At 38.8% G+C, this 27667-nt stretch overlaps 1 protein-coding gene across 3 annotated transcripts; it reads right to left on the minus strand.

Annotated features, from left to right (window-relative positions):
- Positions 1-27667, minus strand: LOC134665378 (uncharacterized). 3 transcript variants are annotated; one of them, XM_063522313.1, is made up of 10 exons: positions 27605-27667; positions 26783-26921; positions 20347-20477; positions 19496-19605; positions 19233-19378; positions 13002-13209; positions 12646-12659; positions 5082-5154; positions 3362-3478; positions 1-143 (listed from the first exon to the last, which is right to left on the minus strand). In XM_063522313.1, the coding sequence occupies exons 1-10, from the start codon at positions 27662-27664 to the stop codon at positions 26-28; spliced, it is 1116 nt and encodes a 371-aa protein (XP_063378383.1). In that variant the 5' UTR covers positions 27665-27667; the 3' UTR covers positions 1-25. The 3 variants fall into 3 exon arrangements, with proteins under 3 accessions (XP_063378383.1, XP_063378381.1, XP_063378382.1); XM_063522311.1 differs by lacking the exon at positions 12646-12659 and having other exon boundaries at positions 5082-5129; XM_063522312.1 differs by lacking the exons at positions 5082-5154; positions 12646-12659.

The following is a 27667-nucleotide window of genomic DNA, read 5'->3' on the forward strand; positions in this document are numbered from 1 at the left end:
TTGACGGTCCTAAATGTTTTGCTGGTTAATAACAGCGACATCTGTCGGCGGGGCAGCGCGACGGGTAGACGATGCATTGGTCCAAGCAGTAGACGTCAGCGCCATCTCTCCCCTCCAGCTCCCCAATAGCTTCGCAGGTTTGTCTGGAAATGAGGGTAGTTTTTCTATATTAATTTAAACTTGCGCTGAATTTTAGAGATCGAAAGGTTAAATTAAAAATGTAAAAAACCGCACCGCTGACAGAAAAAATCTTTCAATTTAAAAGAATCGCATTCATATCGGTTAATCCGTTTGTGAGCTACGACGCCACATAGGTACAAACACCCAGCTATTAATAGAGTCAGACCGAGAAAAGTCTGCAGCGATTTTGATAGCCCACACAGTGCAAGTGTCATTTTAAACGTCAAACTTCTATGAAATTATGACGTTTAAATAACACTTGCACTGCGTGGGCTATCAAAATCGCTGCAGACTTTTCTTGGTCTAACTCTACCTACTTTAATATAAAATGAAATTTTGAAACAGATTTGCCTGTTTTTAACCGACTTCCAAATCCCAAAGGAGGAGGTTATCAATTCGGTTGTATGTTTTTTTTTGTTTTTTTTTATTTTTATTTTTTTTATTTTTTTTATTTTTTATGTTTGTTACTCCATATCTCCGTCATTACTGGACCGATTTTAAAAATTCTTTTTTTGATTGCATGTATATGCATACAGATTGGTCCCGTTTTTGTCAAAATCCAGTTCTAATGATGGGATCCATGAGGAATCGACGGAACTCCTCAAATCTTAAAGGCATACATATAGTGATTTTTGTGTTTTTATCAACAAATCAAGCATATACATTCAAAAACGTGACATTTGATGAAGTGGAACTGCTGATGATTATCAGAACGGAACTCTTCAACGACGCATAGTTCACGTTTGGCGATTTGTCCTCTTCGTTATGTTTGCTAAGCAAGTTTAGTTTTTAAGCCACATTTCTGTCAAGCTCGAGTTCTGATGATGGGATCCATAAGGAATCGAGGGAATTCCTCAAATCTTAAAGGCATACGTATAGAATTTTCTGTATTTTCGTCATAAAATCAAGCATTTTCATTAAAAACTGTCGCATTTGATGAACCCGGACTCGTACCCGGATCGGAACCGGACCTGGACTCGGACTCGGACTTGGACCCGGACTCTGACCCGGACTCGGACCCGGACTCGGACCCGGATTCGGACCCGGACTCGGACCCGGACTCGGACCCAGACTCAGACCCGGACTCGGACTCAGAGACCTGGACCTTGACCCGGAAAATCACTATGATACCTAAACTAAATAAACCGCTATGATTACCTACCATAAAATGTAGGTATATAGTATAGTCCTCCACATCGATTTCGATGACGGCGACCTCAGCAATCAAGGGATTTTCCTCTTATGAGCTCTTATGTGGCTGGCCAGGCCAAACTTGTTTTTAAAAACTCTGTCACATTCACGGCAGTAGAGTTGACCGGCTGTGTTGTACGTATACACGTAGGAGGGCTTAGGCCTTTCCTTGCGTAATTGGCGTTTTACGTCTAGTGTCGCGAGGCGGTTTTCCTCAAACGACTTGATGGATTCAAAGATGGTAGACCGCCAAGATGACCGCTTTGCAGCGAGCTCCTCCCAACGTGCAGGATCGATGGCACACGCGTTTAGGTGACGCTTGAGCACGTCTTTATATCGGAGATATTGACCGCCGTGCTTTCGCTTACCCTCTGCTAATTCTGAGTAGAATATAGCTTTAGGCAAGCGGCGATCGTCCATCCGGAGAACATGCCCACACCACCTCAACTGACGCTGCATCAATAGTGCCTCCATGCCGAACACCCCGGAACGACGCAGCACCTCAGAGTTGGGAACACGGTCCTGCCATTTAATCCTCAGTATAGATCTTAGACATCTTAGGTGGTAAGTGTCTAGTTTTTTGACATCTGGCTTGTACAGGCACCATGTCTCTGCGCCATACAGAAGGACTGGGATTATTAGGGCCTTATAAACGCTTATCTTAGTCTCTAGATTGATGTCATGGGACCTCCAGACACGATCAGTGAGTCGCCCGAAACTGGCAGCGGAGTTGGCAATGCGGGAAGGTATTTCTGAAGCTAGGGTGTTGTCTTGGCGTATAGTGCTCCCAAGATATTTAAAATGGTACACTTCATCTAGTGGTTTTCCATCTAGATTCAGCGGTGTTGAATCAGATTCAACTCCCCGGGGTGGTTGTTTGAGGATTTGCGTCTTGGAAGCACTTATTACCAGGCCGAATTGTTGGCAAGAGCGGTTTAATGCGTCCAGGTAGCTTTGGAGATGCGCCATACTGTCAGAGGTATATAGTATGATGATGCCAAACCCCTCCCGCTCATACCCCCGTACACCGCACGGCATGCGCCGTTAAGTAGGTTAGGTTAGGTTTGAACTGCGATCCTCACAGACCAAACAAAAGTGGGTTAGGTTTGGTTAGCACTGCGGGCTTTACAGAAACGAAATGCTACTAGAAAAGTGGGTTTGATTAGGTTCGAACTACGGTCCTCACAGAACCGAACTGCAATCAGAGAAGTGGGTTAGGTTAGGCTAGAACTACGACCCTTACGGAAACGAAATGCTACTAGAAAGTACTGGTTTTACCTCCTTTTCTACATAGTGCACCATCTACCATAATTTTTCACCGGGCCCCATAGAAGTCGGTTTTTTTTTCTTAAAAATTATATTTAGTTTGATTGTAAGTAGGTATCTCTAAATTCAATTGTATCTTTTATAACCTCTAGCCGCCCCATACATCAAACCTTGCCAAGCAAAATGAAATTTTATTTTGTCAACACTAAGTTCAAATTAGAATGGAACAGGAGACCTTTTTATAGGTCTCTGGGCGGCTAGGGGATAAGTCTTATAACGTTAGATTTTTCTTGCGAGGTACGAAGTAAAAGGAATAGTTATTTGTACAACAAGAGATCAAAGTTTGATATTTCTTCGAGTGCTTATTTTGAGTCCCGTGCAAGCGAAAGATTCTATAATAGCGAGCGTAGCTCGTGAATCTAATTTAGAATCTTGAGCGTAGTAAGGGATTCAAAAGCGCACGAGATGTAAATAGCTTTGATCTCGTGTAGTACACAAAATTTTTCACCCTAAGCAGTGAGAACATACCTAAAGGGACAGAGATAATAGAACCCAAGTATATCGAACTTGTATTAGACCCCGCATGTTGAAATGACATTTGACTATAAAGGTCACTTGAATGTCATTTTGTCTCACTCAGTGAGCAAAATCGCATTTTGCTCACTGTTTTTAAGAAGCAAAGTACCCTTGTTCGAGCTGCTGAGGTGAAAAATATTTTACTTACGGGCATGAGCACAGAGCCTCAGGACAATTAGGAGGATATCGGAGACAGTTGGTCTGACACCAATTCTGCATACCGGGAAGCACGCGGTACGCAGGCGAGGGCACGCAGACTTGGTCCCTGTAACCAGTGAAGTAGAGATCAAAATCGCTTGAAATAATGTTACACGGTTTGAAGGAGTATTAGAACGTTTGGGTACAAGTACATGCCGTGCGGATTAACTACTATTGTACAGTCAGCAACTGACGTTATACCTAAATGGGAAATCGAAGTTCGCAAATTGCGGGCGTCTTTCTCTGTCACTCTAATTACGCCTTCATTGGAATAAAAGTGAAAGATCCCCGCAATTTGCGAATTTCGCTATTCGCGGTAGGCCCCCTGTGCGAACGTGTATGTCTAAAGCCCGCTCCACACTCGTGTGCCAATCGCGGCGCGAAGGGGCTATTCATAAATTACGTCATTTCAAATTGAGGGGTGGGGGGGCGTGGGGTCGTCTGGACATCGGATGATGGTAGCATGACGTAGGAGGAAACGGGGTCATTCGAAGCATTATTTTTGGATGATTTGGGGGGGGGGGGGATCAAAAATCGTCAAAAATGGATGATGTAATTTATGGACAGCCCCGAAGCCGCGAACGCGAGTGTGGAGTCGAGATCGCAGATCTGCGAAATGAAATCGACTTCACACTCGCGTTCGCGGCTTCGCACACGAGTGAGGAGCGGGCTTATCATAGGTCGATATGTCATATATTTATATGCGAGTCGGGAGTCGGGACGATTTACGTAGATAGGTAGGTATGAGTTACTGACTGTACTATGTGAGTTTTAGAGTTACATTTCATATTAGTTTGTAGCACAAGACAATGAAATTAAAACAGGCATTCTTAAATCACACACATAACATGCTACAGAATAGTATTATTTAAATAGGTACCTATAAAATGCTACTTTATAACTGCCAACCTAATTTACTGGTGCTATGAAGGTTTATTAGAGCACTTGCCATTTCCTTTAGCACTATAGCATAGTCAAGCCTCAATCGCTTAAAGAAAACGCTAATAGAAACTAAAATTATGTAAAGTTATGACGAGACTTTTCAACCGATCCGTCATCGTAGTACATTTTTAGTTTTCGATTGGCGTTTGTCGACAAGCGATTAGCATTTTCCTATGGCTTCAGGGCCCATAGCCAAGATATCAATCTATTAGGTACACTCCATAGCGAACGAAACGCTCTATTATGGAAGAGTGAACGAGAAAGATTACAGGGTTATAACCGCGAAAATCGAAGTTCACAAATTGCGGGCATCATTATCTGTCACTCTAATAACGCCTTCATTGGAGTAAAGGAGAAAGATCTCCGCAATTTGCGAATTTCGGTTTTCGCGGTAGCCCCCCAGTAACGTTCACTACGGAGTAGTACGGAGTGAACTATTCGCATCTTTAGCCCGCTCCACACTTCGTGCGCGAAGCCGCGAACGCGAGTGGAATCGATTTCGCAGATCTGCGAACTCGCACACGGGTGTGGAGGGGGCTTTTGCTAAGCACCCCGTTCAGAATTCGAAAACATAAAGACGAAGTTTAGTTACAACACAGACGGCGGCCATTCCATAGAATATAATAACGTAACGGACTGAAACACACAAAGATTAGAAATTATTTACACGAAGAGTATCCACATATGTACAAATCCCAAACCGAAGGGCCAAAACAAACTGTTTGTACCTAATAACTTGAGGGACGAAATCTTCGTCGCTATCCGAAATATCGTTGCTGAAAGAAAATTCATATGATACAGTCGTTATTCACAAAGACACGGTAAAACGAACTTTATGTACATAGTGATAAGGTTTACCTAAGTTGTAACGATTCCTCATAGTCTCTTTCTTCCCTGAAAAAAGCATGCGCATGCGTAAGCGGGTGATGAAATAATACAATAAATGTGCATAAATACTTCCCATACAACCATTTCCAGTCGCCGTTACGACACGGTGTAGACACATCTTGTGTCGACACCGTCTGTTTCGGTCACAATTCCAGTCGCAGAGTCGTCGCCGTGTCGACACAGTTACCAGAAATGGGGAAGGGTCGACACATGACACAAAGTGACATAAAGTGTGGTCGCCGTGTGCACACATTGTTTCGGGTTTGCGACTACTTTATGCCAAAATCATTCGTTCATTCGTTCATTTTGTTCCTGTCAAATGGAAACTGTCAGATGGAAAAATAGTTAAATAAAAATAAGTGACATTAATACGCCATCTCTAAAACGGATTACAAGACGTAATTATATATTGTTTGCATTTATATTACAATAGGACTTAAATTATTATGGGGAATTAAACTGCTCGAGTGATTTGATAAACTAAGTGTAATATAATCAACGCGCCACCACATTGTTTTAGTTTAGCCGGAAAGGAAATTGTTTACTTCTCAGTGCTTGTGTTCATAAATATATTATTTGATGCATTTTTAGTACTTCGATGCGTATACTATACTTAAATAACAGAAATAACGCTTTACATATTACGAAACTTGTTAATTATGATGTATAAATATGGTTTAAGGCTGAGAAATATTGCAGTCACAAAGTAGTCGCAAATGTTTCGACTTTGTGTCGACTCTGTGTAGACACATGACACGCGCTGTCAAAAGTAATAACAAAGTTACTGGATTTGCAAAATGGCTCCTTGTGTTCATTTGTTTTCAGATATTCTCAAAGTGTAAAAATGACGTGGTCAGAGATGGGACTTAATAGATTAACTGTTTATTCGACTAATTAATGGAATAAAAAAAGTTAATCCTCAAATTTTAATCACGATTAGTTTAGTCGACCTAACATAGATTGAAATTGAATTAATCTGAACATTAATCGAATAAATTATCGATTAAATCTCGGTTGGAAGTTGACAGGGGGCCATTTTTGTACGTAAAAATAATAGAAATGTCTTGCATGCAGATGGTAGCCAAACACTTTGTCATAAAAGTCGAGATGGGTGTCTATTTATAGGTTTTAGGGAGTGCCGATTTCGAAAATGATGACCATTTTGGAATCCAAAATGGCGGCTTTGCACTGTGTCATAAAAGTCGTCATGGATGTCGTTTTATACGTTTTAGGGGGCCCCAATTTTGAAAATGATGACCATTTTGGAATCCAAAATGGCGGCCATGCACTATGCCATAAAAGTCGTCAGGGGTGTCGTTTTATAGGTTTTAGGAGGCGCAGATTTCAAAAATGATGACCATTTTGGATTCCAAGATGGCGGCCATGCACTATGTCATAAAAGTCGTCATGGATGTCGTTTTATAGGTTTTACGGGGCCCCGATTTAGAAAATGATGACCATTTTGAAATCCAAAATGGCGGCCATGCACTATGTCATAAAAGTCTTCATGGGTGTCGTTTTATAGGTTTTAAGGGGCGCAGATTTCGAAAACGATGACCAATTTGGATTCCAAGATGGCGGCCATGCACTATGTCATAAAAGTCGTCATGGATGTCGTTGTATTGGTTTTAGGGGGCCCCGCTTTCGAAAATGATGACCATTTTGGAATCCAGAATGGCGGCCATGCACTATGTCATAAAAGTCGTCATGGGTGTCGTTTTATAGGTTTTGGGGGGCGCAGATTTCGAAAACGATAACCATTTTCGATTCCAAAATGGCGGCCATGCACTATGTCATAAAAGTCGTCATGGATGTCGTTTTATGGGTTTTAGGGGGCCCCGATTTAGAAAATGATGACCATTTTGAAATCCAAAATGGCGGCCATGCACTATGTCATAAAAGTCGTCATGGATGTCGTTTTATAGGTTTTGGGGGGCGCAGATTTAAAAAATGATGACCATTTTCGATTCCAAAATGGTGGCCATGCACTATGTCATACAAGTCGTCATGGGTGTCGTTTTATAGGTTTTAGGGGGCGCAGATTACGAAAACGATGACCATTTTGGATTCCAAAATGGCGGCCATGCACTATGTTATAAAAGTCGTCATGGATGTCGTTTTATAGGTTTTAGGGGGCCCCGCTTTCGAAAATGATGACCATTTTGGAATCCAGAATGGCGGCCATGCACTATGTCATGAAAGTTAACATGAGTGTCGTTTTATAGGTTTTGGGGGGCGCAGATTTCGAAAACGATAACCATTTTCGATTCCAAAATGGCGGCCATGCACTATGTCATAAAAGTCGTTTTATAGGTTTTAGGGGGCCCCAATTTAGAAAATGATGACCATTTTGAAATCCAAAATGGCAGCCATGCACTGTCATAAAAGTTGTCATGGGTGTCGTTTTATAGGTTTTGGGGGGCGCAGATTTAGAAAATGATGACCATTTTGGATTCCAAAATGGTGGCCATGCACTATGTCATAAAAGTCGTCATGGGTGTCGTTTTATAGGTATTAGGGGGCGCAGATTTCGAAAACGATGACCATTTTGGATTCCAAGATGGCGGCCATGCACTATGTCATAAAAGTCGTCATGGATGTCGTTTTGTAGGTTTTAGGGGACGCAGATTTCGAAAATGATGGCCATTTTGGAATCCAAAATTGCGGCCACGCACTATGTCATAAAAGTTGTCATGGGTGTCGTTTTATAGGTTTTAGGGGGCCCTGATTTCGAAAATGATGACCATTTTGGAATCCAAAATGGCGGCCATGCAGTATGTCATTAAAGTCGTCATGGCTGTCGTTTTATAGGTTTTAGGGAGCGCAGATTTCGAAAATAATAACTATTTGGGAATCGAAGATGGCGGCCATGCACTATGTTAAAAGTCGACATGGATGTCGTTTTGTTGGTCATGGTCATCATTATCGAAATCTGCTCTTCCTAACACCTATAAATCAACATCTATGACGGCTTATATGACAAAGTGCACGGCAGACATCTTGGAATCCAAAATGGTCATCATTTTCGAATTCTGCACTCCCTAAAACCTATAAAACGATATCCATGACGACTTTTATGACAAAGTGCACGGCACACATCTTGGATTCCAAACTGGTCATCATTTTCGAAATCGGCACTTCCTAAAACCTATAAAACGATATTCATGACGACTTTTCTGACAAAATACGTAGCGGCCATCTTGGATTATAAAATGATCATCGTTTTCGAATTCTGCACTCCCTAAAACCTATAAATCGACATCCGTGACGACGCAAGTTATCTTTATTTTCAGATCTAACAAATTGCTACAGAATACAAAGGACAAAAAAAGAAGCGAGGAGGTAATGAAACAAGCAAACATACAGATGATTCCTCGACGCAATTGGATGCTTCTTAAATTGTGTCCAGATTTATTTGTCATAAAAGTTTTTACTTTTCACGTATTACTCTCACAAGTTCCGTGACATTTCGACCTTGTAATTTTTTAAGTAAATGGTTTTGTTTATCTGTGAGGATCTCACTAGAATAATATAATCAAGGTATGTTTATATTTGATAATTGAAATAGTAACGCAAAAAAAAATTATATTTGTGTCTTATAATCCTACCGAAGACTTTTATTTTTCCTTTTCCTTCTACACAAGTTTGGTCAAGTAATAAGAATTTAGGGCTCTCAATTTTATTTTGACTTCTACAACAGTAAAGCTACGAGGCCATGTTTGGTATCGTTTTCGTATAAATTCGCAGTACCAAATTTAGTTATGGTATCACATTGACACCATTCCAAAGTAAAAACATATAAACTTACTTTCTCTTAAACTCCTCTTCACGCTTAAACTGCTGAACAGTTTTAATTTAAATTTAGTACCCATATATTTTGAGTCCCGAGACAGGACATAATAAGTTATCTCAAAAATCATCCTTCAAAGGTGTGAAATGAGGTGTAGGGGGGAATTCAGAATTGACTTCTTGAAGTTAATACTGTTTAAGTTTAGGTTTGAAGTCATGTTTTTTTTTATCATTTTTAACTAAATCAAAGATGTAGACCTTCCCAAATTTAATATAAATCGGTTCAGCGGTTATTGATTTCCCGTACAAATTTCCACGCCACTTTTCACACCTTCAAAAGATGATTTTGGTTATAAGATCTATCCTATGTCCTGTTCCGGGATGCAAACTATTTCTATACCAAATTTCAAAGAAATCGGTTCAGCGGTTAAGCGTCAAGAGGAGTTTAAAAAACCGACCAAGTGCGAGTCGGACTCGCGTATTAAGGGTTCCGTACATTAAGTCCGACTCGCGCTTGACTGCACATTTCTAATAGGTTTTCCTGTCATCTATAGGTAAAGAACTATTTTGTGTATTCAGACAGACAGACATACAGACGCACGAGTGATCCTATAAGGATTCCGTTTTATGCTTTTGAGGTACGGAACCCTAAAAAGATTTTTTTAATTTTGTGGAATTGAAACGTACTATTTTAAAGGGGTTAAATAAATTGCAAAGCTCCGGCTTGTTCAAAGAAAGCTATAGCACGTTAGCACAAAAAAAAAATGAAATTAAATACTTAGTAAAAATGTGGTGTCTAAAATTGCTTGCTAGAGGAACCTAATTTGGGAGATGAAAAAGCGAACACAAATTATATTATAGAACTTTATTAAACCTAAGATCTTGCCAGTGGTAAGTTTGTGATTTAATCCTAACCTGCGAATCTGTGTGAACCTTTAACTTGATTTGACGACACCTAATTTTAGAACTTAGCTCAGTGGACAGCTGGGCCGCTTAACAGGTCCAGAATAAAGCTTCACACAGAATTCTACTTATTTAAGAACTAATTTATTTTAATACTAAATAACTATGTACCAGGATTTTCAAATGTCTTTATCTTACTTTAGTGGTTGCTCAAAATTCTAAATTTACTCTAAACTTTGCAGCTGGCGCTGATGCCCTACTAAATTAAATCATGGAAAGGACCGACCTCAGAATTTAAACGTTCCTCAGATGCAGCGGGGTGACAGGCTGCTTTCCCCGGTGAAGCTAAATGCTGAGCTGTGACGTAGAGCTCAGGGGCCGCGCACGTGGTACCAAAGTGACGTGGCAGAGGCAGATGGCGTGCTTAAATTCCTCGCTCCAGGAGGTCTCCAAAACCAAATTGACTTCTAGGATTTTGAAGCTTTTGAGATAAATTACTCAACGAATGAAATAAATGAATGAATAAATGGATAAATCCCGGCTCCTGAAAACCGAGAAAAGGTTATATTAGCCTACGCCCTTTATGGCCGCTAGAAAAGAGATGAAACCATTGGAAATTTGGCTCACCGCACTGGTAGCTGCTAAGCCTTCTGGCGGAGCGCTCCCTTCCCTCGAGCAGGAGTCTCTCTGCAAAGAACCAAAATTTGGTTAAGAACAAACCCACAACGTTTCGCGCCATTGTGGAGTTGATCACCACGAAATTTAATTTCTACTCACTCAGTGGAGCTTCCGAAGGACTCAAGCCGTTTCCATCTTTCAGACCACCATGCCGAAAGTGTGGTCTTCCCACAAATTGGGCTCTTGCGAGCGAGTGTCCCCAGAGGGGTTCCCAAATCAAATGTGTCTATCATTCTCGAATGATCTCCAATATGGAGTCCCTGAGAGCCCTATTAACAAAAGGTAGGGTGGCAGTCCCTTGAAGACACAAATCCTTCGAAAATTCTGTCTGAATTATTTAGACAATTTCACTCCTGAGCCTAAGAAATATATTTTTACCATTTAATCTAATATTGTTTCATTCCAGAGCCACTTTGTAAGTCTGTAATTTCTATGTTTTGTTTTAAATCGAAATTGTTTTTTATCTTATAAATCCTACCTACTTCATACAAAGTTTTCCTGGAGTGACAACATAAATATCTCAAGTTTTAATTATTTTTAGTCATATGACAACCCCGACAACAGATAAGCATCGAGAGGTGCATCTGAATGCAACAGATTATGCATAGAAATGCAATCAATGAGGTTTGTTTTGGACACCGTTAAAAACGTTGACATAAGAAGAGGTATTTTTCTTTTAATTATCAATCGACCCAAAATATTTATTTCAAATTTAGAAAAATGTACTACGTTACAGAATGGTTTCCATGTTAAATGGATTCAGCAACCCAGATTTATACGAAAACGATACCATACACGGCCTAGCACCTTCACTGATGTAGATATATCAAGATAAAATTGAGAGCCCTAACTAAACTTTCAAGAGCGGATATCTCAAAAACTATTCAACATATCGAAAAAATTGACAGAATAAACTTGTAACAAATTAAATTAACTTTCATTTTGTATAAGTGGCCATGTCGCTAAGATGCATAGTTTCCGAGATATAATCGAAAAACCGGAAAATGGGACATTCAAAGCCCCCTCTCTTCCCCCCGCTCAAGGGCTACGGCCGGGGACTTTTGATATGTTCACCTCCTAACTTGTCCAAACCAAGTTACAGAGTCAAAAATTGTGTTCCGAGCATTTCCCTCTACAACTTTTTTGAGCATTCGTTGGCTGACCTAAGTAGCTTATTGCATTTCTTTAAAAACTTTTCTGTAAAAGGTTGACGGGTGTTGGGTGTTTATATGGTTTTGGTCGATTATTATCATTTGCATCGCCCATGATGACTTACTAGAATTACTTACGAGCACACGAGACACTAATAGTAGTTTGACAAACCTTGGTTTTCAAGAGGTATTTTATATTGACATTTGCTGTCACAAATTTGCTGTCAGATTTAGTCGCAAACCGCACGCAAAGTGCACACAAATGTGTCGACACCTTGTTACGGAAAAGTGTACACACGGCGACGACACTTTGTTTCGAAACAATTCTAGACACATTGTGTGGACTCTGTTACGACACATCTGACATTTAGTTACCACTTTGATGATTCTGCGACTGGAATGGTTATATGGGTTATTACAATAGAAATAAATTAGATGCATATGCATTTTTTATGATTAGTGGTGCTAGATTTGATAAATGAACTACTTACAATATTTACATCTTAGGTATTTAAATATAGGTACGAGTAAGAATATTAGGTATACAGCATGTCATTTTTTTCGACTAAGTACAGTCACCTGCATCGCAAAAACAAACAAAGTTCATGGCTCCACGAATTATTTTTGGGCGCTCTATACATGTATAGTGCAAAATAAACTATCATCTGCAGGTAATTGTACCAGCTTGGGCAGGGACCTACTTTAAGAGCTATATGAATTTTTATGCTCCACCAAATGCATCCAAAACCCTGCATATATTCTGAATACCATTTATATTTTTTATAGTTAAAATAAATAACCATGGAGGAGGCAGAAGCATATGAGAGGCACCAAGTTTCCACTACTTGCACCCATAATTGCTGGTTGATAGCTTGTCATTCAAAATACCTCCTCGCTCTGGGCTTTACAAATAAGATTGTGTGTCAAAATATATAATTTCAGGTTCCTACAACTCAGGTACAGATGTAGCGCATAATCAAATAATCATTTTCCATAGTATTTTCTCGGAAACGTTCGTATTTGTCATGCTACTTCAGTCAATTTCAGTACTTAGGTACCGAGACTGACTGAAATAGCAAGACACGTTTCGTACGTTTCCGTGAAAAAACGATGAAAAGTAATTATGCACTACATCTGTAGGGCTGAACTATTACAAAAAACTTCCAAAAAGCTTCCTTTTATCACTACCAATATCGAAATATCATCTCAAAACAAAAATACATTAGTTTTGTTAAATACCTGACAACCAACGGGTACAGGTTCTGCGGCCGGTACGCGTCCCTATAATACAGTAGGAAGGGGTTGTCCCTCCGGAGGTCGCCAGCGAAGGCCGGCGGCAGGCCTCCGGTGCTCGTTATGATGCTGATGTCAGCGCAGTTCCGGAAGGTCTCGGAGCGCCCGCACCCCACGGCCTCCGTACCGTTTGGGCAAATGCCCCACATGTTGCCTGGAATTTTTTATTGATGAGCGGTCATTTTATTTTTTGCCACTTTTATTTATTGTGATCTTTTTTGCCACTTTTGTGTTATTTCTAGCCAGGATCGCGAGCCCTTTTCATCCTTCTAGGAGAAAAAAAGTTTCTTAAAATGCCATACATTTTTCAAACTTTCCTTTTTGTTACCGCCGTACAAATAGTCATACGTATTATGAAAACAAAGCTGCACTTTAAGGTGGAAGCAAGCCGCTTTGCATGGTGATAGTAGATACCAAAGTAAGCGATTTTTTCCGAAGCACCCAAAAATTCACCCCTTAGGAGCCGAGATTTAGCGAGGTCTATTAGGAAAAAGAAAAAAATTCCACAAGTTTCAGGGAACAACAAATATTGAAAAAAATTATATCATTTGAAAGAAAATCACTTTTTTTAACATAAAAAAAATAAATACGCAATCTTTTCAAACAATATTAGTGTGAAATTATTAAAAAACATTTTTTTCTCTTTTGCGCTTTATTCTTGCAAATAATGTCTTCGACTTTGAAGAATGTCTGAAAATAAGTATTTTTGGTTAAAGTCAAATATATTTCTTACTAAATAACGAAAACCGCATCAAAATCGGTTCAGCAGTTTTTGAGATACAAGTTTCAGAAGTTGGCTTACTTTTATTTATATGGGATTTTTCGTCTTACATAGTCCAAAAGGCGAGTAAGTCGTAGTAAATTATACGTAAATTAGAAGGTACTTAATTTATCTACATTAGGGATATGTATATAATATATATTTATATGTGGAAAACGGCCATAGTCACCATCTTACATAAAAAAGGAGATATATCGAAGCCGAATTTTCGCCCCACAAGCCTCCTTTCCCATACGTACAAACTCTTTGTAAAACTTTTATGCAACCGCCTAACTTGTATCCTCGATGAATGCCAACCTCCCGAGCAGGCTGATGTCCGGAGCGGATTCTCTACAGTCGACCATATACATGCGGTAAAGCAGTTAATGGAGAAAAGTCACGAGTACAACCGGACCCTGTGCATGGCCTTCGTAGATTACGAAAAATCCTTCGACAGTGTCGAGCATTGGGCGGTGTTTGATTCTCTCCATCGCTGCTCAATCGACAATCGCTACGTGGATCTGCTCTAGGAGCTATACATATATACCTCGGCAACAATACAAGTTTGGCTTTACAAACTTAGTAACCCAATATCTATCGAAAGGGGATATCAGTTCAACTAAGTTTTTGACGGCAGTGCTAGACGACGTCATAAAAACGCTTGCATGGGACAGAACTATCATCAGTATCAATATCCAAGGGTCTTCTTGTCACACCTGCCGCCTTTTTTGTTTGCCGAGTCCCTGGAAGATCTTCAAGGCATGGTTGAAAGCCATGCTTCTTTGAATAGATCTTAAGCTGACTACGTCCAAGACTAAAGTTATGACGAACATCTCTAGTAAATCGATTCCAACCATTACGGTTAGGAACGAAAGACAGGAGGTGGTCGAGAAATAAGTGTGTACAGAACCCCCTGTAGCAACTTTACAACGTTTTTAGAAAAATTTGACTCAATACTTTGTAAAATATATAACAAGGACAAAAAATCTGTAAAGAAAATTATTGTTGCCGGAGATTTCAATGTAGACCTTTTAAAAGCATCTAATAAAAGAAAACATTTTCAGGACCTGTTAGAAATATATAAATTGCATTTTGAAATAAAGGATCCCACGAGAATAACACTAAGTACCCAGACATGTATTGATAATTTCATTACAAATATAAAAAACTGTCAAACCCAAATTATAAATAATGGACTTTCTGACCACACAGCGCAAAAAATTTATATAAAATGTAAAAGGAAAACCTACATCAATGAAGCAAAATTTAAATTAGTTAGAGACTACTGTGAAGAGAACATAATAAAATTTATACCTATCATGCATGTCAATTCTACAATATGAAGACGTTTTTAATACTAAAGATGCTAATGTAGCTTATAACAGTTTTATAGATGAATTTAGTCTCTACTATAATCTTTGTTTTCCTACTGTAAGACTAAGGATTAAACCAAGAGTTACTAATATGTGGAAAACAAAAGGGATATCTATTTCATGCAAAAATAAAAGAAAAACTTACCTTGACTTACACAAACAAAAAAACAACCTTAATTTAAAAGAATACTATAAAATGTACAGAATTATATTGAAAAAAGTAATTAATAGGTCTAAACGAAATAGCAATATTAAATATATACACCGCAGTGAAAACAAATGTAAAGCAACCTGGGCACTCATCAATAGTATTACTAATAATCAAACAGACCCCAAAAACATAGAGGAAATAAAATGCAACAACCTTAAAATTACTGATCCATCGGAAATCGCAAATGCCTTCAATGATATGTATGTTCAAATGAATTTCGATGCTGACTTTAATAGCAATAATTATAATCATTTAACAGAAAATGTAACTTCATCTAAGTATATTCTTGTCACCTGTAACCGAAGAAGAAGTAGGGACAATCATTAGTACTCTGAAAAACAAGAACAGCACGGGACATGATCAAATTACAATACAAATTATAAAACGTAGCACTCCTTATATTCTGAAACCTTTAGTATATATAATTAACCTGTCTCTCGAGTATGGCATATTTCCCGATAGTCTAAAAAAAGCAGTAATAATTCCAGTCTTTAAACAGGGAGACGTAACAGATTCTAAAAATTACCGCCCTATCGCTCTACTACCAAACTTCTCCAAAATTTTTGAAAAAGTTATTTACACTAGGTTGATGTCTTTTTTTAACAAAAATAATATTATTGATGATGCTCAATGTGGATTTAGGAAGTATTTGTCAACTGCTCATGCTTTAATGAAAATAATGAAAGGCGTAGGAAACGAAATAGATGAAAAATCTCCTGCAGTAGTGCTCCTACTAGATATGTCTAAGGCATTTGATTGTGTAGACTATCAAACATTACTTAACATACTTGAGAAGGTGGGCATAAGAGGTGTTGCGCACAAACTTATTAAGTCTTATTTGCTGAATCGTGTACAAGCTACCCAAATAACATATTACGATAAAAGAGAAAAATGTTTTCAGTCAAAATTATCCACATTTTTGAACAATAAAATCGGAGTACCTCAAGGCAGCATCCTAGGACCACTGTTTTTTCTCATTTATATTAATCAATTCTCTAGAATAAATCCGCATCTCAGCACACTTTATGCAGATGACGCTTCTGTACTGATATTGGGAAAGGGACTAAGCAGATCTGAACACGAGGCAACGATAAATAAGGCCCTAGAAATAATTATACATTGGCTTTCAACTCTTAATCTTAAAATAAATCTCTCTAAAACTAAATATATTCAATTCAGACCCCAACAAGCTAAACCAATTCAGCTGAATATTAATTACCAAGGTACCCAAATTGAAGAAGTTTCATCATACAAATTTCTGGGCGTTGTAATTGATAGTCATCTGAATTGGAAACGACACATTGAGATGGTTAATAGTAAAATAAAGAAATTCTGTTATGGACTGCAAGTACTTATAAATGTATCAACCACAAAAACTGCAATTTTAGCATACTACGGTTATATTTATTCCATTCTAAACTATGGTATCATTTACTGGGGAAACTCTGTAAATGCCTCATCAACTTTCATCCTACAAAAGAGATGTGTTAGAATTATTTTTGGATTGAGAGATGACGAGTCATGTCGGACTATATTCATGACCCAAGGTTTCCTAACCCTAACTAGTATTTACATTTTGCAATGCTGTATCTTTATCAAGAACAACGCCTCTGAATTTCATGTTAAACAAACAAACAGGCCTGTTAGAAATAAGTATTTGCTCAACTTACAAGTTCCTGACTCAAAATTGACAATAGTACGTAAAGGGATGTATTACACTAGTATTAAAATATACAATCATTTGCCAAACTACATCAAAATGATGTCAGGAACAACATTTAAAACTACATTAAAGAACATACTCATAAAAGCAAGTTTTTATAGTTTAAATGAATATTTTGATTATAATTTTAACGATCTCATGTAATAATTAATGTTCCTCTAAAAGTAAAAATGTTAGATATTATTATAGGTATTATTCAGTACTGATGAGATGAAGGAGATGAACCTATTGCATGCTCTGACGGGTAGATTATGTGTTCTCATAAACATTGTAACATCTTTACTACTGTAAATGTACCATAATCTTGCAATAAAGACATTTTTGATTTTGATTTTGATTTTGATATCTTGGATATATTCTATCATTTGACAAAACACATCAGCAGAAGCAGATCTCCAGGAAAATCCAGCTGGGTTGGGCGGCATTCAATAAACAAGCGGACATCCTCAAACCCGTTAACATTCCACAATGCCTGAAAACTCGCCTCTTTAACCAATGTGTCCTACCTACCATGACCTACAGTGTCGAGATATGAACGCTCACTAAAGAGGCTGTGTATAAAATCCGAGTGGCACAGAGAGCCAAGGAGCGCGCCATGCTCGGCATCAAATTTCAAGACCGAGTGAGGCAGGTCGAAATCCGACGCCGCACCAAGATGCAAGACGTTGGATGCGTCATCACCAAACCTAAATGGAGCTGGGCGGGACATGTTGCCAGGCAGAGTGATGCCAGGTGGGCCAAAATGTTAACGGAATTGTGGCCGCTTACAGACGAAAGAAGTGCCTGGCGTCCGTTGGCTCGTTGGGTGGACGACATTCCGAAGATTGCGGGTCACTTCTGGATGAGATTGGCTCAGGACCGGGATAAGTGGCGTACTCGAAGAGAGGCCTATGCTCAGCAGTGGGCGATTAAAGGCTGATATGATGATATTATATATTTACAAGAAAACGATTATTCATCTTCAGCTTCATTCACACTGGCTAAACTGGTTAAACTAGAGGATGAAATAAAAAAGAGAATAAAATGTAGATCTTTTTACAGATAAATATACTTTATATTGAAAAAGCTATATTTTTATAAAATTATATGTTATTATACGTACTTTAATGTACCTACTAACTTTAAAACTTTGATTTGCCTAATATTCGGTAGGGATTAAAGTACTAACCCTGCTTTTAAACACAATGCCTCATAATAAAATTTGTTTATTGAATTTGAAGATATATGTATAAATGTTTATATAATACATAGATACAGGTGTGTTTTATATTAATAAGAAAAGCACAACATAGTTAGAACTTAATACAGTACTTAAAATTAGTCACTAATTATAAATCGTCATGTCAATAAAACTAGGCCAATTTCTGGATCATGAATCTTATAAACTACTTAACCGATTTTGATGCGGTTTTCAGTTTCTGATAAGAAATATGTTTGACTTTATTATTAAGTACTTATTTGCAGACATTTTTCAATGTGGAAGACACTATTTGAAAATTAAAACGTAAAAGGTATTTTTTTAATAATTTTACACTAACACTATATTTCTTTAATATATATATTTTTTTATTTTTTTTACATCACGAAAAGATATAGTCTTTCGATTGACACCAAATTTATCTTAATCGGACGATCCGTGAAACTTGTAGATTTTTTTTTCTGTTTTTAACAGACCTCGCTTTTTCTCGGCTCCTAAGGGACGAAATTACGGGTGCTTCGAAAAAAATAGTTTTATTTGGTCTCCACTATTATCGTGCAAAGTGGCTTGCTTCCACCTCAAAATGCAGCGTTACGGCAAAAAAGCTCCATAATTAGTATGACTAAAAGTAAATGGGGATAAAGATAGATAAAGATAAAAACGATGACGGAGTAAAGCTCCGACCAAACCGCTGCTTAAAAACGGCGACTTTACGGAATCGCAGTGACGCATCGCATGCTCCACACACCGATTGTGTCCCGGAGAGATATGAACCTTAGGGCTACTTGCACCATTTATTAACCCGGGGTTAACCGTTTAAACCTTTACCATGGTTACCAGTACAACTTGACACTGGGTTAACGGTTTAACCGGTAAGCCACGGGTTAGTAGGATGGTGCAAGTGGCACTTACCAGTATAATAAGTCCACTGCAACACACACTGAGTGCAAGTGACGTAAGCGGGCAGGCCGACGCGGTACCGGAAGACTTCCTTCTTGGCCGTGTCCAGGGGGATCAGGAAGCGGTCCTCGCGAGTACCGGATACGACGAGGGGGTACCTGGAATGTGGATGTTGTTTGTAATGTCAATGTTTTGTTTTAAGTGATATCGATATGGATGAAAATCTAGTAAAATTGTTTTATTACATGGAATAAGCAAATGAGCACACTACCTACCTGTCAAAACATTCTTGCGTAGCTTCCTGATTAGGGTTGTTGTTTGGGCATAGTTTCATCACAAACGTGCCCAGGTGGTTGGCCGTCAGTTCGATCTCCACTTCGATTTCCTGAAAACAAGTGAACATTTATTTAGGAGATTTATTGAGGAATCTCAAACGGTTAGCAGGCACTGGCTAAGTCCCCCCGCCATCCTGATAAAAGATCCAAGCTCCTGACAAAAGACCAAAAGTCCTGACACTTCAGGACAAAAGACCAAAAATCCTGACGTTTGGCAGTCCTAGGTTCGATCAGATGATGTTGCCGTACCAATCCGAGTTCCGACATTAGACCAATCATGTCACATCACGGTAAAAACGGTCTATATGTACCTAAGTATTATAGTAATCCAACACTGTAATGTTTCGTAATGATCCCTTTCCCAAATATGCATCCGGACTCATGAGGCCTAATAGGTTCGGAGAGGTGACGCGCGTCGCCGCACACGCCGCACCGGCCGGAGTTTTGTTCCCACTGGACTGCCGCCTAACTCGCATGATCATGAGGCCTCGTCCGATCAGATGATGTAGCCGTTGCCTGAGTTCCTATTCCTATACTTATCATGTAACAACACCAACTCACCTGTCCAACACTGTAATGCTTCGTGATGATCCCTTTCCCAAACATCCCTCCGGCCTCATGGGGCCTAGGTTCGGAGAGGTGATGCGCGTCACCGCACATGCCGCAGCGGCCAGAGTTTTGTTCCCACTGGACAGCCTAACCCATGATCATGAGGCCTCGGTCCGATCCGATGATGTAGCCGTTGCCTGATTTCCTATTCCTATACTTATCATGTAACAACACCAACTCACCTGTCCAACACTGTAATGCTTCGTGATGATCCCTTTCCCAAACATGCCTCCGGCCTCATGAGGCCTAGGTTCGGAGAGGTGATGCGCGTCGCCGCACACGCCGCATCGGCCGGAGTTTTGCTCCCACTGGACTGAACAGTAAACATACAATTCATGTTAGTGACGAAATATATTATGTATGTACATAGTAGGTAGTTATGTTATCTTCGAGCTTGATTATTGGGTCGAATGGCTATAAAGATGCGAATTATAAGTATTTTGCCAAAAATATTTTTTATACAAAATTTTACTTTATTTTCAACAGGCCTAGTTAATATTTAAATTTTAAGATTGGCCTCCGACGTTTCGAGGAGGGCGTTGTCCCCGTGGTTTAAAACTTAAATACAATTTTGTACAATTTAATAATGTGTAAATATCGTGAAAACATAATTATATCAGTGGTTAGGCAACTAATATTCATCGAGACAATTCTAACAAACCCAAACATAACTAAGTAGCATTGTTTTATTTATCACAGATTGCCTACCACCTCCTGCGTCTATTCATAAACGTAATTCGTATTAAAAGTGATTTTGGTCCTCTGTCTCATTTTCCATATAAGCTTGGCTGCTGGTTTTATGGGCTAGAATGCTGTGGCTAATCCCGCGCAACCTATAAAGCAACTGCTTTATAGGTTAGAAGTTATAATTTAATGATGGTAACTAGGTAAAAAAACTAGGTTGTACTTGAAGGAGGTCTTCTAAAGTTAGTTTAAGGTTACATGTTAGTGGCCTTACTATTTTGCTGGATGTTAGCCAGATAAAAATAAGCATCTTCGCCAAGTACCGAGGTGGTGTACCTATATACACACACATGTATAAATGTCATGGATTTAATAAGTTGGAAGTTAAAACTTACGTACCTACTTACTTAATGAAATTAATAAAGTCTTCTAAGCTATGTACAGTGAAACCTGGATAAGTGGGATCTCAAGGGACGAGCAAATTTGTCTCACTTAATGAGGTTTTCCACTTACCCAGGCTCCCAGTTAGCCAGGTACAAATAAATTTCTGTCTCATTTACAGAGGGTTCCATTAATAGAGGTGAGAATAGAGTATATTTCAGTTATAGAGGTGGTTAATAAGGTCTTTAGTAATTATCTTTAAAAATAAATAAGGTAAAATAATCCTTGTCCCTAAATATTTTTTAAGTCTGTTAAATATTTCTTTGAATTTATTTTGAATGATTCTCCAAAGGACAGATATTTCAAAATTAAATTAAATTTGATACGGACTTCATTGCGTATTAGAAATTTAATAAAAGAAAATTTATTTTTTCGTGTTACTTATCAAAATTTCAGCTTTCGTTTCGATAGTTTTAACTACTTACATAAATTAACTAAATCAAACTTGAAGTTGTTTAGACACAATTAGGCAAATGCGGAATTTGTGGATAGACTAAGAGTTAAGAATACGGAAATTGTTCAATGAAGTCCAAGTTAGAGAGGTCATAGATTGACGTTATCTCAGATACAGAAGTCAATTCCCTATAAAATTCTAAAAAACAATTAGGAAAATGTAATCTTATAAATATATTCTCAGTAAAAGAGGTAAAAGACACTCTCTGTCTCAATTATAGAGGTAAATGTGACTATAAAATCACAACAACGAATCCCAGTTATAGAGGTTCGTTTTTTCTCAGTAACAGAGGTAATTCAGTGCTAAAGTGTCGGGACCGCACCATGAGTCCCAGCTATAGAGGTTTCTCACTTATCCAGGTCCCACTTAACCAGGTTTCACTGTACTTGAACAAAACAAATAAGTGTAAAATTAAAGTACCTATCATTATAAATGTCATAGTTTCATAGAAATTTGACATAAATGATGACATTGACACATTTTGTCATTAGCTTGATCTGACTCTACCTGGTGACAGACGGACGGACGGACGGACGGACGGACGGACAGCGATGTCTCAGTAATAAGGTCCCGTTTTACCCTTTGGGTACTGAACCCTAATACATAGGTATTAGGTCCCGTTTTACCCTTTGGGTACTGAACCCTAATACATATGTATTAGGGTTCCGTACCCAAAGGGTAAAACGGGACCCTATTACTGAGACATCGCTGTCCGTCCGTCCGTCCGTCTGTCACCAGGCTGTATCTCACGAACCGTGATAGCTAGACAGTTGAAATTTTCATAGATGATGTATTTCTGTTGCCGCTATAACAACAAATACTAAAAACAGAATAAAATAAAGATTTAAATGGGGCTCCCATACAACAAACGTGATTTTTGACTAAAGTTAAGCAACGTCGGGAGTGGTCAGCACTTGGATGGGTGACCGTTTTTTTTTTGTTTTTTTTTTTATTATGGTACGGAACACTTCGTGCGCGAGTCCGACACGCACTTGCCCAGTTTATTGTATCCCTTATTGTCTGTCTGTAAAACAATTTTATGTCAAAATATATATTAATAGCAATTAATAGTGAAAAATGATGAACAATTAATTATTTTCTCATAAAGCAAATATAACAAAAACACCTATAAATAGTAAATAGATACATACACATAAAAAACCAAAATGACTTCAATAATCACCACAATAATAAAATCTCCATTATACCCGTACACAGCTATCTTTAAAAATTACCCGTATTGATGTTTTTGCTCGTTAAAATCTCAATATAACTAATTGAATTAAATCGTTATTTGAGCCCACACTCGCGGCAATTGATGACCCCGTCTTTTGATATACAGGGTGATCAATCCAAATGGGTCAGTATGGAGAAGTCAGAAACTATGAGAGATAGCAAAATCTGTTCTTAGGAACCATGGCTTCGATTTTAGATTTAATAATAATGGCATTCAATTTTTTTTTTAAATCTATCATACATAACCGGGATTCGAACATGGTCAATATTCTTGTTGTTTGTTTGTATGGCAACTTTTAAACGATGCGTGATAGGTGGGGGGTGCTCGACCAAATATCATAGAGGGCCCCGAGACAAAACAAAGTACATTAAAAAAATCAAAATGGCCGACATTTTTTTAATTTTTTCAAGTTGGTCCGAGCGCGCTGAGATTCGGCATGCGGTGAGCCTGGGGGCCCAAGATTACAATGTCAAAAAAATATTTTTGGAAAAATTCAAAATGGCGGCGGACACGGGCAAAGTAAAATTTTCAAGTAGGTTAAGCGAGCGCGAAGGGCGACCTTCATGCCGGGAGGCCGAAGGCCGACCCCGGTGGAAGGCCGAATGCCCTGAGCCTCCACCCCGACTCCCAAAACGCGAGGCCGAAGGCCGAACTGCGTGAATTCGGTGCTTCCAAGCGTTCTACCAAGTCAACTGTCTTGATGACCGAAGCCGACGGGCCGAATGCCCCACGGCGAAGCGTCGAGGCTTGCGAAGACCGAAGGCCGAGCTCTGCGTAAGGCCGAAGGCCCGAAGCGTCACACGAGAGGGGGAAGTTGGAGCTTAAACACGACCCAACTAAAACTTTTCCTATTGGGAGTCGCTTTTTGGGCGTCGGGGTGGAGGCTTCGGGCCTTCGGCCCTCCACCGGGGTCGGCCTTCGGCCTCCCGGCCTGAAGCTCGCCTTTCAGGCTCGCTTAACCTACTTGGAAATTTGTCTTTGCCCGTGTCTGCCGCCATTTTGGATTTTTCCAAAAATATTTTTTTGACATTGTAATATTGGGCCTTCAGGCTCGCCGCATGCCAATTCTCAGCACGCTCGGACCAACTTGAAAAAATTAAAAAAAAAGTCGGCCATTTTGATTTTTTTTAATGTACTTTGTTTTGTCTCGGGGCCCTCTATGATATTTGGTCGAGCACCCCCCACCTATCACGCATCGTTTAAAAGTTTCGATACAAACAAACAACAAGAATATTGACCATGTTCGAATCCCGGTTATGTATGATAGATTTTTAAAAAAATTGAATGCCATTATTATTAAATCTAAAATCGGAGCCATGGTTCCTAAGAACAGATTTCGCTATCTCTTATAGTTTCTGACTTCTCCATACTGACCCATTTAGATTGATCACCCTGTATATTGATGTACCAAATGGATTATTGCTATGTAATCCTCGATCCATATTGTTCAGTTTTTGTCCATATCACAGACCTATTGAAGTAGACGCAGCAAATGCTGGTGTATAGATATTACGTCTCACTCTTGTTCCATGCTTTAATACTATCAATATACGGTTGCCACTTACTAGTTACAAGTAAAAATGTCTCATTGCGCTACATATTTACAAAAGTCAACCAAAGTTTAAAAATAGTTTCCAGTTCATACATTTTTCTCGTGACGTCATGACGTCATAAAAGTCAACACCTTGTAGGTACTATCTACTATTGAGGATGTTTGCTACATCAAGTCCAATCTTAATCATCATCATAATCCGTCACCGAAAATTGACTACCTATATATTTATAATTGATAATTTGGTTTGTAATTAAGCAAAATCTAGAGTCAGACCAACCAATGATGTTTACTTATTAAGGTACTAATATGGTGAGTATGGTTGCCAGAGCTCAACAAGGGTACGGAGTATTAGGGTCGGCAACGCGCATGTAACACCTCTGGAGTTGCAGGCGTTCATAGACTACGGAGACTACCTACTATCAGATGATATGCTTGTTTGCCAGCGACGAAGTATACTAAAAAAAACATACTAGCAATTTGTTGTAGGTACTTCAACTCGGTGCAACTGCAAATTTAGCTTAGACGAAGTCTAGTTCTATCTATGATCTGTGTATACGAGTAGTAGGTATATAAGTTCAATAACCCTCATATTGAGAGATCATTGCCATCACTAAAGATGAGACGAGACAAACAGGCCAATAAAAAATGGTTTAATCATCCTTGGATCGTTCATATACATTATGGGAATATATTTTATATTATGTTAATGATAATAAGTTAATAAGTTACGGACGTGGTTGGCGAGTATCAGCCTGTAAAAAGGTACTGCATATATTATTATATCCATTGACTTAATATAGTAATATTAATATCAAAGATAATTTATTTTAGACTAGAGGAATATTGTCAAGGTAATTATGTATTTAGTACATTTACTGCCATCTATCGACACAAATGATCAAAACTTTTAGAACGCCATTTGACTTTGATCCTTATTTTTTCACTGATATGTGTTAAATTTGTTAATTGTCTATAAGTATCGCCATTAACTCGAGAGTAGGCCAAAGGTATGGTGACACCTTTTCGAACAGTCTTTTAGTACAGTCGCCATCAGATATATCGGAGCGGCTAAGGCGCTCACAAATATCTGAACATGCCTCTATTGTCAAGGCGTTTAGAGTGCGTGTTCAGATATTGTGAACACCTTGGCCGCTCCGATATATCTGATGGCGACTGTACGTATATCATAAAAGGAGCTCTAAAAATTACTGCATCGCTGCCGATTATCAACAATTTACGACCCAGCGCCACATAAACTGTATAAAAATGTCTATTAACATGTTTTATTTTTAATTAAAAACTAGCGCGGATTCTCTAAAGGTCGCGAGTTCGGTAAATAAGCCGAGACAGCTGGAATCATAAAAATAAAATGTTGATGTCCATCTTGAAGAAAAGGACTTAAATGCCGACGATTTGTTGACACGATGAGACCTTTGGTGTAGAACGAACCAGTTTGTAGTTCCTGATATCATTACTGGGTAATAACGAAGACTTTTAGTTGATCTGAAAAATCATCTGACGCTTTCATTGGGAAAAAGAACGCACAGGAGCTAAATTAAGCTTGTACGGTTCAAAATGTTCAAATACCGAGTTGTTGTAATATGTATTAGTACCTTTAAATTTCTATGGATATCATTTAGATATAAACTTGGCAGTAGCCATACTTTGCACACTTGACATAGACGGACTCTATTATATTACCTACGTTTGATAGGGTCTCTATTGTTTGTCATAAAGTTTTAACTTTTAAGTCGTAAATATACTGTTTGTCCGCATATTCTTTAGTCATCATTTCTTCGGTACAGAAACGCGTAACTTTTCAGGATTGCAATTAAAATAAACCTAATCTAACCTTACGAAAATCCTGAAAAGTTAACGGTTTCAGTTTTAGGACTAATGATAATATGACAAACAATATATTATTACTTGAAACTTTATGTCAAACAAAGGGGACCTCCGTTTGATAAGAATGTTACAATTTCCACTAGGTAGTTGTGTTTAGCTGACAGGGTTGGGAAAGCCGAATTTCCAACTAGAGTTGCCCAGCTGCTGATGCTGATGATAGTGATGATGATGATGATGATGACCATGACAATATTGGTGATGATACTGACTGGCGTAGCCCCCGCAGAAGAGTTCGTGTCGTTGTAGTTGACAGGGTTGGGAAAGCCGAATCTCCACACCAAGTTATCCAGCACCTGATGCTGACGATGATGTGACCACGACAATATTGGTGATGGTACTGACCGGCGTAGCCCCCGCAGAAGAGCTCGTTGTCGTTGTAGTTGACAGGGTTGGGGAAGCCGAAACGCCACATAGAGTTGCGTGCCGGCGGGTCCATCAGTCTGCCGTGGCCTTCGGCGCCGCGGTATGGGCTCCCCAGCATCTGAAACATCATTACACACCACATCATTACAGCCTCCGCCTTTTTGATGAGATGATGATGTAATTTAGGGACTGGTGACAATGGCCTCGCAGAAGAATTTTCCATTAGTCGCGATCCTGAGCCAGCTCCAGCCGAGTCCAGTTGAGCCGGCCTCCATACCTTCCCTTATATAATGTATAGGTACTATTAATATACACCGTGTTTTTATTGAATTCCGTTAACTTCGGGGTATGGTTAAGAACGTTTAAGTGAACTAATTGGCATAGTTAATTTAAAAAAAAAAATTTTTTTTGGTTTTTTTAAAGAAAAAATTAAGTTTAAAAAGTATTTAAATGTAGCATATAGCGTTGTTGTAACACGGGCATTACATTTAACTCAACCAAACAATTGAAATCTGTGACATATCAATGTCATTTCGAACATCGATCAACCGAGATGTACCTACTTAAGTTTAGTAGCAAATGTATGAACTCATTCTTAACACTAACCAATATGTAAACCAACCCTAAGGCAAGTGTACACGCTTGTAGAGGCCTAAAATAAATTATTGATTATCTCCGAAATGGAGTTAATTAGAACATCGGTGTCTTTGAGAAAGTTACTTAATTTAAGCTCAGGAATGCACCCTTGAAATTAACGGAAATAAAAAAAACACGGTGTATACGAGTATATTAAGTACTCACTTGTAAAACAAAGATCCAGTAGGTCAGAAACGACATCCCGGACTTGAATCGTAACTCCATCTG

Source organism: Cydia fagiglandana, chromosome 6, assembly GCF_963556715.1.
Source record: "Cydia fagiglandana chromosome 6, ilCydFagi1.1, whole genome shotgun sequence".
Lineage (NCBI taxonomy): Eukaryota > Metazoa > Arthropoda > Insecta > Lepidoptera > Tortricidae > Cydia > Cydia fagiglandana.

Bases quoted from the DNA above. Each gene is read 5' to 3' on its own strand.
- LOC134665378 (XM_063522313.1), bottom strand. From the start codon at position 27,664: ATGGAGTTACGATTCAAGTCCGGGATGTCGTTTCTGACCTACTGGATC. The intron at 13,210-19,232 runs GTAAGTGCCACT...AAAAAATTCCAG, and splicing joins GCAGTGGACTTATTATACTG to GCAACATGTGGGGCATTTGC. The intron at 3,479-5,081 runs GTACAAACAGTT...CACTGGTTACAG, and splicing joins TTCGTCCCTCAAGTTATTAG to GGACCAAGTCTGCGTGCCCT.